At 40.6% G+C, this 11487-nt stretch overlaps 1 protein-coding gene across 1 annotated transcript; it reads left to right on the forward strand.

The window, feature by feature from the left end:
- The first annotated feature begins 4098 nt into the window (after positions 1 to 4098).
- On the forward strand, positions 4099 to 11422 carry PDE12 (phosphodiesterase 12). The gene is made up of 3 exons (XM_055414132.2): positions 4099 to 5523; positions 6483 to 6561; positions 7048 to 11422. Exons 1-3 carry the CDS (start codon positions 4210 to 4212, stop codon positions 7488 to 7490), a joined length of 1836 nt encoding a protein of 611 aa, XP_055270107.1. The 5' UTR covers positions 4099 to 4209; the 3' UTR covers positions 7491 to 11422.
- The last annotated feature ends 65 nt before the right edge of the window (positions 11423 to 11487 follow it).

Below are 11487 nucleotides of genomic sequence, written 5' to 3' on the forward strand. Positions count from 1 at the left end.
GGGTTAAAAATATTTATAACCAGATAATTATATTTCACAAAACCTTAATTATTTAAAAGCACCAATGTAATGACCCTAAAATGTGATTCTCTAATACTATTCCCTAATATTATACAAAAAATTTTTTTCTATTTCTTAGTAGAAATGTTGAGGATGCTAAGAGAACTTATGAGACTAACTTACTATGCTTTAAACTATGTATTGTTCGTTTCAAAATTTAAAATGGGTGTGCAGGAAAAAGAAAAGAATCTATATGCTGAAGAGTTCTTTATGGAGCTAAACTGTGTTATGGTTTATGTAAGTTCTTTGATTTTTCCCTTCAAAACAAGTTTTTCTTTACTGTTACATTAAGATTAATTATACTTATATTAGGGGCTTCCCTGGTGGATCAGACAGTAAAGAATCTGCCTGCAACGTGGAAGACCCAGGTTTGATCCCTGGGTTGAGAAGATCCCCTGGGGAAGGGAATGACTATCCATCCTAATATTCCTGCCTGGAGAATTCCATGAACAGAGGAGTCTGGTGGATGATAGTCTGTGGGCTCTCAAAGAGTCAGGAACAAGCCAGTGACTATCACTTTCACTTTTACTGTACTTACATTAATTGATATAGCTGCATCTCAATTTTAAAACTGAAAAAAATGATACAGCTATATTATGTATTATACATACTATGCTGTAGAGTATTATTAATATATAATCTTTATAAGTTACAATAAATATTTTAAAATAAAAAAATAGCATTGTTGGTGGGAATGTAAAATGATGCAGCCACTCTGGAAAACAGTACAGAAATAAAAGTTACTCAAAAAATTAAAATAACTACCGATTCAGCATTCCACTTCCAGTTATATATACCCACAGAGGAAACAAAATCAATATCTTCAACAGGTATCCGCATGTTTAGTGTCTCAGTTCAGTTCAGTCACTCAGTCGTGTCCAACTCTTTGCGACCCCATGAATCACAGCACGCCAGGCCTCCCTATCCATCACCAACTCCCGGAGTTCACTCAAACTCATGTCCATCGAGTCGGTGATGCCATCCAGCCATCTCATTCTCTGTCATCCCCTTCTCCTCCCGCCCCCAATCCTTCCCAGCATCAGAGTCTTTTCCAGTGAGTCAACTTGTCGCATGAGGTGGCCAAAGTATTGCAGTTTCAGCTTTAGCATCAGTCCTTCCAATGAACACCCAGGATTGATCTCCCTCAGAATGGACTGGTTGGATTTCCTTGCAGTCCAAGGGACTCTCAAGAGTCTTCTCCAGCACCACACTTCAAAAGCATCAATTCTTCGGCGATCAGCTTTCTTCACAGTCCAACTCTCACATCCATACATGACCACAGGAAAAACCACAGCCTTGACTAGACGGACCTTTGTTGGCAAAGTAATGTCTCTGCTTTTTAATATACTATCAAGGTTGGTCATAACTTTCCTTCCAAGGAGTAAGCGTCTTTTAATTTCATGGCTACAATCAGCATCCGTAGTGATTTTGGAGCCCCCAAAAATAAAGTCTGACACTGTTTCCACTGTTACCCCATCTATTTCCCATGAAGTGATGGGACCAGAAGCCATGATCTTTGTCTTCTGAATGTTGAGCTTCAAGCCAACCTTTTCACTCTCCTCTTTCACTTTCATCAAGAGGCTTTTAGTTCCTCTTCACTCTCTGCCATAAGGGTGGTGTCATCTGCATATCTGAGGTTATTGATATTTCTCCCGGCAATCTTGATTCCAGCTTGTGCTTCTTCCAGCCCAGCGTTCCTCATGATGTACTCTGCATAGAAGTTAAATAAGCCGGGTGACGATATACAACCCTGACGTACTCCTTTTCCTATTTGGAACCAGTCTGTTGTTCCATGTACAGTTCTGACTGTTGCTTCCTGACCTGCATACAGGTTTCTCAAGAGGCAGGTCAGGAGGTCTGGGATTCCCATCTCTTTCAGAATTTTCCACAGTTTATTGTGATCCACACAGTCAAAGGCTTTGGCATAGTCAATGAAGTAGAAATAGATGTTTTTCTGGAACTCTCTTGCTTTCTCCATGATCCAGCGGATGTTGGCAATTTGATCTCTGGTGCCTCTGCCTTTTCTAAAACCTACTTGAACATCTGGGAGTTCACGGTTCACATATTGCTGAAGCCTGGCTTGGAGAATTTTGAGCATTACTTTACTAGCGTGTGAGATGAATACAATTGTGCGGTAGTTTGAGCATTCTTTGGCATTCCCTTTCTTTGGGATTGGAATGAAGACTGACCTTTTCCAGTCCTGTGGCCACTGCTGAGTTTTCCAAATTTGTTGGCATATTGAGTGCAGCACTTTCACAGCATCATCTTTCAAGATTTGAAATAGCTCAACTGGAATTCCATCACCTCCACTAGCTTTGTTTGTAGTGATGCTCTCTAAGGCCCGCTTGACTTCACATTCCAAGATGTCTGTCTCTAGGTCAGTGATCACGCTATGGTGATTAGCGTGGTCGTGAAGATCTTTTTTGTACAGTTCTTCTGCGTATTCTTGCCACCTCTTCTTAATATCTTCTGCCTCTGTTAGGTCCATACCATTTCTGTCTTTTGTCGAGCCCATCTTTGCATGAAATATGCCCTTGGAATCTCTAATTTTCTTAAAGAGATCTGTTTTTCCCATTCTGTTGTTTTCCTCTATTATCTTTCTTTAAATAGACTTGATATCCTTTTAATGTCTTTCTTTAAGATTTACTGAGTTCTGTAAAGTTAAATGAACAAAAATGCCAGTTCAAAGTTTATATTCGCTAATGTGGGTGCTAAGAACTGGAGTACTGAGACGTTCTTCAGGCAATCAACTGATATAATGTAATGACTTTCATCCCTTCAGTGTAGCCCCATCAGGGGTATCCAGTCACCTTGGCAAATGCTTGATGCCTTGGGAGAGGGGAGGACAAGAATATAAACTTCAAACGACTGTAAAATTCATCTTTCTTTTAGAAAAAAAAAAAGGCTTGTTTTCCTCACTGTAAGCCAGGGGGAAAAAGTACGGCTTATTATTAGGCACTCAATAAACATTCTAGTTGTAGGAGACGGGAAAGTAGATGCAAACAAATCCTTTGCTGTGACGAGAGAATTCTCAATTTCTTCTTTGAATCTTCAAGAGGTTTTTTTTTTCCTTCAGTTAATCACTTAATTATATTTAACACAAAATTTGTCCCTTGAAATACTTTTTTCATGTGGTTTTCAAAGAAACTGCATTTCTCATTTCCTTTTGTGTGTGTGTGAAAGTCGCTCAGTCGTGTCCGACTCTTTGTGACCCCATGGGCTATACAGTCCATGGAATTCTCCAGGCCAGAATACTGGAGTGGGTAGCCCTTCCCTTCTCCAAGGGATCTTCCCAATCCAGGGATTGAACCTAGGTCTCCGCATTGCAGGCAGATTCTTTACCCGCTGAGCCACAAGGGAAGTCCTCATTTCCTTTTACTCACTGGCTATTCTGTCTCCTGTCATTCATTCAGAAACGTCTGTTTGGCCTTGAGCACGTAACTTAACCTCTTTGGACTTCATATCTGTATGTTTTCAGCACAGTCACTGCTCCCTAATTGGGAGCTATTATATATGGCTCGTAGTTACTACCACAAAAACTGCTTCGCGCGTCGGCGCTGGCTCGGCCAGAGATGAACCCACCACACCTCAGAAGAGGGTGAGCAACGTAGGGAATGCTGCTGAGAACTAAGCAACACTTTCCGCACCTGAACACAGGCCGGCAACCTGGGTAGAGTTCCCTACGCCCTAGCACAGGAAGCAACAGAGAGCACCCGAAGGCAAGCGGTTAAAATCCAGGGACCATGCCTATCTCCTTCCAGGAAGCGACACCCGTGACATCACCCCCACCACTTCCGGTTTGGGCGCGCCTTCTCTTCTGCCCGCCAACTGCACTTTCGTTAAAATCGTGGAGTCTAATATTTCTTTCTGGAACCTCTATATTTTATTCTTTTTTTCCAGCCTTGTGACTCTAGTTAAAGATAAAATTAAGCCAGATGGATTCGAAACAAGCGTGGCTATGGAGAAAAGGAGACGGTGAGTTGCCCTGGCGAAAGTGCGCGGCGGGAGCTCAGTGCGCCTTCTCTTCGCCGGCCGGAAGTTGAGGGACTGAATGGATCCCGGAACCGGCGGCTGCGGCTTCTCTGTCTCTACTTGACACTTGGCGGTTGCTCAGCCGCAGGTCTTGACAGCCGCTGGCCCACCAGGTTCATGTGGAGGCTCCCAGGCGTCCGCGCCGCGCTTCGTGGGGTCCGCACGGCGGTGGAGCGGCGCAGTCGGACCGAGGCGGCGTCTGAGACCTCGGTGGGCGCGATGGAGCGTGCTGTGGTGCGCTGTGTGCCTTCCGAGCCTAAGCTAAGCCTGTCATTCGCGCTGGCCGACGGCAGCCACAAGAACATGCAGCGCGACCAGAGCGAGCCGCTGGGTCGGGCTCTCAGCCGGATCGCTACCAATGCCCTTAAAGGCCACGCTAAGGCAGCCGCCGCCAAGAAGAGCAGGAAGAACCGGCCAAACGCAAGCAGTGGCGTGGCCTGTGCTGGGCCTGGGCCTGGGCCTGAGCAGGCTGCAGCCTGCGAGCCCGTGGTGAAGCTGTACTACCGGGAGGAGGCAGTAGCTGAAGACGTGCTCAATGTGGACGCCTGGCAAGACGGCGCGGTGCTGCAGATCGGCGATGTCAAGTACAAGGTGGAGCGTAACCCACCAGCCTTCACCGAGCTGCAGTTGCCGCGCTACATCATGGCCGGCTTCCCGGTATGCCCCAAGCTCGGCGTCGAATTTGGGGATCCCACCGGCTCCCTCTTTCGCTGGTACAAGGAAACCAAACCCAGAGCGGCAGAGCCTGAGGGCGAAGGCCCCTCGTCATCGTCTCCCTCTTCGCCCTCTCCTGGTTGGACCGAGACGGGTGTAGACGAGCGCGTCTACACCCCGTCTAATGCCGACATCGGGCTACGGCTCAAGCTTCGTTGCACTCCGGGCAATGGGCAGCGCTTCGGGCCAAGCCGGGAGTTGGAAAGTGTGTGTCCAGTGGAGGCTGGGCCCGGCACCTGCACCTTTGACCACCGGCATCTCTACACAAAGAAGGTGACGGACGACGCTCTCATTCGCACAGTCTCCTACAACATTCTGGCTGACACATACGCCCAGACTGAGTTCTCGCGGACGGTCCTGTACCCATACTGTGCCCCTTACGCTCTGGAACTCGACTACCGCCAGAACCTTATCCAAAAGGAGCTCACGGGCTACAACGCCGACCTCATCTGTTTGCAGGAAGTTGACCGCTGCGTGTTTACAGACAGCCTGGTGCCGGCCCTCGAGGCCTTTGGGCTGGAGGGCGTGTTTCGCATCAAGCAGCATGAAGGCCTGGCCACTTTCTACCGAAAGTCCAAGTTCAGGCTCCTTAGCCAGCATGACATTGCTTTCCATGAAGCCCTGCAGTCCGACCCACTTCACAAAGAACTGCTGGAGAAACTAGCTTTGTATCCACCAGCGCAAGAAAGGGTGCTCCAGAGGTCGTCTGTCGTTCAGGTAAAGTGACTCCGCCATCTCTGTACATACTCGTTCTGGAAGGGGTGTCAGGGATAGGGGTGCTTATAATAGAGATGAAACTAGACCAGACTCTACTGAAAAGTGTTTGCTCTTGAATCTTAAGTACGTCATTTAGCCTTCATTCATTCATTGAGCAAATACTGAGTACCTGAAATACGCCCTGCACGCTTCAGGTTACCTTGAAAAAAAGACGTGCTTACGATTTCGTGTACTTAGCTAAATAAGATAATTTAGTAGTTAATATTTTATTACTTACCAAACACTTCGGTGACACATTTTGAAGAACTTAAAATTTAAGTCTCCAGCATGTTTTACGAAGTGCTCCATAAATATTAGCTTTTAATTTTGGCTCATGGTAATTCTGCTGTTCTCGTTTTATAGATGTTACTCTAAAACTCTGTCCATTTTTTAGGTAACTGGTTTTGTTCATATTAAAAATAGTAGCTTCCGTTTTTTGAGCACCTACTGTGTATCATGCACCTCTGAGTAAGCTCACTTAATTGAATTCTCACAATTAAATGTTCTCTTTGAAGTGGATGATATTCTTTTTCACTCATGATGAAGCTGGTTTAGGAAAAAGAAATGTCACTTTCCAGGTCACACTGCTATAAATGGTACAGAGGGTATTCAAAGCTACTTCTGCCTGACTCCTGTGCATACACTTACCACTTAAAAACACCGTCTCCAACCTTAGTGTTACCATCTGAACTGTATTTATGCTACCTCTGTATGTTGGGTTGTTATTAAAATATTATGCTGAATCCCATTCATGTATATTCCAAAATTTTAAAGTTAAGTTTTATAATTTCGATCATACTTCATCAGCAGGGAAGGATTTGGAGTAAAATGTCAGTTCATCATATAGTCTTAGATTAAAAAAAAAAAAATTTTCAGACCGGGAAATAGAAACTGAAGTCAGCATTTTCTGTTTATCTTAGGTTTCTGTTCTTCAGTCTACAAAGGACTCTTCTAAAAAGATATGTGTTGCTAATACCCATCTCTACTGGCACCCCAAAGGTAGGTTTTGTTGATTTTCACAAGTGGCTTGAACATGGTAACTTAAAGTTGGTAAAAGCTGTTTTACACAAATACATCTTTTATTTGTCAAAATATAGTTTATACACAGGGTTGTACAATTTAAGGTATATGGCATAATGACTTACATGTATTGCAAAATGATTATCACAATAAATTAACATCCATAATCTAATATAAACACCCCAAAAAAGTTTTTTTTCCTTGTGATGAGAACTTCCAGGATTTACTCCCTTAGTAGCTTTCAGATATACTATACAGCGGTATTAACTATAGCCATCATGTTGTGTATTAATTACCCAATATCATTAATCTTGAAACTTGAAATTTTATGTTTAACCACCTTCCTCCAGTTCCTCCCCACACATACAAATAAATATCCTGAATGTTACCCAGATATTATAATTTGTGGGGTTTTAATTCATTTTTAAAGGCAGGTTAACATTAATGTATTTTTTATATTCCTAGGTGGGTACATTCGTCTCATTCAAATGGCAGTAGCCTTGGCTCACATTAGACATGTCTCCTGTGATCTGTATCCCAGCATACCAGTTATATTTTGTGGGGACTTTAATAGTACCCCATCAACAGGAATGTATCACTTTGTCATCAGTGGCAGCATTGCAGAGGATCATGAAGACTGGACTTCCAGTGGGGAAGAGGAACGATGCAACATGTCTCTTAGCCATTTCTTCAAACTGAAAAGTGCTTGTGGTGAACCTGCTTACACAAATTACGTTGGTGGCTTTCATGGATGTCTGGATTATATTTTCATAGACTTAAATGCTTTAGAGGTTGAACAGGTGATTCCATTACCTAGTCATGAAGAAGTTACCACCCACCAAGCCTTACCTAGTGTTTCCCATCCCTCTGATCACATAGCACTTGTATGTGATTTAAAATGGAAATAGATTTGTGTCTAATAGAATTTAAATCTGCTTTAGTAGGAGAGTTAATATGAATCAGTTTATGTATAACTTTCAAAGAGGAAAATTAGACACTAAGGTAAAATATTCTTATCCTATTAGTTATGTTCTAGTGTCTTCATTATATGACTATCATGTTTGCATAATATAGTTTCTCTACCCTTTTTTTCTATACTTGGAGGAAAAACAAAAATATTTATGGCTGGCAGGAAGAATACTGTACATTTTATAAGTACTTTTTTTTTTGCTAATTAAGAATTTTCTAAAGAAAAAAAAAACCTGAATGATCTTGTAATTTTTCTATCATAACACATTTCAAATTAAATGATGTGTATACAATTAGGAGGAGAGCACATACAATTTGGAAGTGAGAGGACTTAAGTTCTAACACAAGGAAGGAATAACATTAGGGTCATCTCTACCTCAGTTTGGATGGCAATTTCATACAACTCAGAGCTTTAACAAAAAAGTACACCATTACCAATTCCTATTGGTTTTCATCATTTATTTTTCAGTTAACATAAGGTATTTTCACTGTCTTATCTTTAGGATTTAATTTTCAGTGTATGGCATAAATGGACATACTTATGGTCCCATCCTTACTGCAGCTTAACTTTTAGGATGCAAGCACAATTTAGTATTCAAAGTGAACAGTAACATTGTCAACTTGATCCTATTGTCTGTAACACTCTTGCCCATGAAAAATATTCAACAGGGTATTTAACCCTGTCATACTAGGTATTAGGAGAATAGCACAGTGCATTACTTTTGAAAAACTGCCTACTGATACGGGCTTGAAATAGTGGATGAACCATGGAGTATTTCTATGCTGCAAGTATTTTTGAAACTGTTGGTTTTTCTAAATAAGAGAAAGGGAGAGTAGTAATGGGGTTTTTGAGCATCTCTGGAATAAACTTATAGACTTGAACATTATATTATAGCATTGTATATGTAATTTACATTGTATATGTAATTTATATACTATAAAATTTAAAATATGAAGCCAAATTCTTGAAAATTACAGTTTTACTGATTAGAGTCTAGCTGACTAGTAACTAAGCTTTTCTAACTCAGTTATCACCATACTTTATTTGTAATGCTTTAGCTGCAGCCTCATGTTCAGGATAACCATAATGTCATCGTGTATTTCTGCATTTAACTTCTAGCTTAGATACCTAGAGCTCACTTCAACCAGAGCTCTGATTTTCCAGTCATGAAGCCCTTTGTTCCACCTTTAATCTCTAAGCCTGGTAAGAACTTTCCTCTTTTGATGAAGTAGCCTGCATTTTCATAATCTGCTCACTTTCCAGTGTATTGTTTACTCAGTAATTTTGAAAATGAGAGGGTTTTACCTGTACTTCAGATTGAACCTTGAAGTGCTTAAAAGTACTTGAAGCAAAAAATTAAGGTGGCAGTTTTTTGGGATCTTGTTTAGAAAAAGCTATAAATGAAAAATTGAAGCTACCAAATTGTGCCTTCCTAAATAGCATTTTAACATCAGTTTACAGATATAGTATATATTGAAGCCAGAATCTGATTCTTTTGCAATTTTTTTTTTCCATTTAAAATTTGGTTTTGATTTCATTTCAAACAAACATTGACAGACTTTGACAGTAAGCTGAGAAACATAAAGTGTAATATGATGTCCTCATGCCCATGAGAAAAACACACAAGTCCTGTATTATTAATAACACTACAGCTAGCTATAGTGAACTCTGGTCACAGAAATTCTACATACTTATTAAACATCTACATCGTGATTCTTCAGATTTGCTATTTGCTGACTAGACAGTGATCACACAGGCATTTCAGAATATTAGAATACAGAGTATTATTTTGAAGTGCCATATACTCTGGTCAAATCTCTAGTACACAGCTACGTTCATACAGTTAGTCCAAAGTTGTGCTGTCACTGTCGTGTCCCACTCTGACCCCCATGAACTGTAGCCCACCAGGCTCCTCTGTCCATGGAATTTTCCAGGCACAAATACTGGATTGGATTGCCATTTCCTTTTCCAGGGGATCTTCCTGGCCCAGGGATCAAACCTGCATCTCCTTCATTGGCAGGTGGATTCTTTACCACTGTGCCACCTGGGAAGCCCAAAGTTAGGGAACACTAAGAAAACTGTGGCTCCGACAGTAAAGCATCTGCCTACAATGCGGGAGACCCGGTTTCAATCCCTGGGTGGGGAAGATCCCCTGGAGAAGGCAATGGCAACCCACTCCAGTATTCTTGTCTGGAAAATCCCATGAATGGAGGAGCCTGATAGGCTACAGTGCATGGGGTCGCAAAGAGTCGGACACGACTGAACAACTTCACTTTCACTTTCAAGAAAACTGTATAAATAGCATACCAAAATGTCCTTGTATATGAGTTAGAATAAAGTTATTTCAGAAATTTTTAAGTGTTTAAAGCCATCTCTGATTGAATTTTTCTATTACATTTGGGTTTTTTAGTACATGTAATTAAATATGGAAAGTCGAGCAATTCTGATGAATCAGATTGTGCTATGTAACCAGCAAGGTACAATGTACTAGCAAAAACTTGTTTTCGCTTTAGGAATTAATGTTTTGAAATTTATGTTATTGATTTCAAACTACAATACTTAAGAACACTCTCCATTATTCCTGTTAAATGAATTCTTAAACAGTTGCCACTCAGACATACAAACCAATAGTTTATAATTCATTAGCTAACAAACCATTTCTGACTATAATGTGATGTTCTTTAAATTCTAGAAACTAAAATCAGTTGTTACAAATTTTCAAGAATTTTACTCATTGGTGACTTTTTTGAGTCATCAAAATGTAGTTTCAGCTCAAGGTGGATCTCTGAGGAATCAAACTCAAGATAGAGAAGTCCAAAGAACTCTACTGTGGGGAAATCTCCCTGGGGGAAACTGAAAGCTTTAGATCTCATATTTTCTAGCTATGAAATGCAGGCAGAAATTCCCTACAAACTAGTTTGAGACAAAACCAAAACCCATATACAATGAAAGACAGAAATTTGCACTATTAGTTTATTGTTAAGCCTGAATAGGGAAAATCTTTCCTCTAAGAGCTAACTAGTTTTCCAAGCGTAATACAAAATTTAAATCCCCACATTTAAATGTGGGGATTTGCTGATGGTCCAGTGGTTAGGACTCTGGGTTTTCACAGCTGAGGGCCTGGGTTCTAACCCTGGTCAGGGAACTAAAATCTTACAAGCCAGGCAACAAAAAGAAAAAAAATTGAAAGTTTTAAAAATTTTAACATTTTGCTCAATGTAATACTAAGGAAATGCAATTTAGATTTCATTTTGGAAAGGGAAACAATATTAAGAGTTTTAACTGATTTTGGTAATTCGGTTGTCCCATTTTAAGTACATGCTTTAACACTGAAGGTTTAAGCGCTGTTATTAACTTGGGTGATTTTTTTAGGCACTAACTTTAGAATAACAATACTACATTCTGAGATGATAATACCAAAATATTTTTTAAACTGAGGTGAAATTCATGTAAGACTAACCATTTTAAAGTATATAATTCCATTGCATTGAGTACATTCACGATGTTGTGTGGCTACCATCTGTTAACTACTTTCAAAACATTTTCATCACCCCAAAAAGAAATTCCATACCCATTAATTTACTCTTACCGCCAACCCCTGGCACATACTAATCTGCTTTCTGCTTCACTGGACTTCCCTATTCTGGATATTTCATATACATGGAATCATTCGCTACATGATTTTTTGTCTGGCTTCTTTCAGTTAGCCTGTGTTCATCCATGTTGTATGCATCAGCATTTCACTCCTTTGTATAGTGGAATAATATTTCATTGTATGGGTACACCATATTTTGTCTGTACAAATGTTCATTTTGCTTGTTTCTACATTTTGGCTACTGTGAATAAGGCTTATAAACATTTGTGTACAAGTTTTGCCTCAACAGCTATTTCAGTTCTTTTAGTTATATTCCGACGAGTCGATTGCTGGTCCATAT

Source organism: Moschus berezovskii, chromosome 24 (assembly GCF_049115385.1).
Source record: "Moschus berezovskii isolate FMDL1 chromosome 24, NW_MosBer_1.0, whole genome shotgun sequence".
Lineage (NCBI taxonomy): Eukaryota > Metazoa > Chordata > Mammalia > Artiodactyla > Moschidae > Moschus > Moschus berezovskii.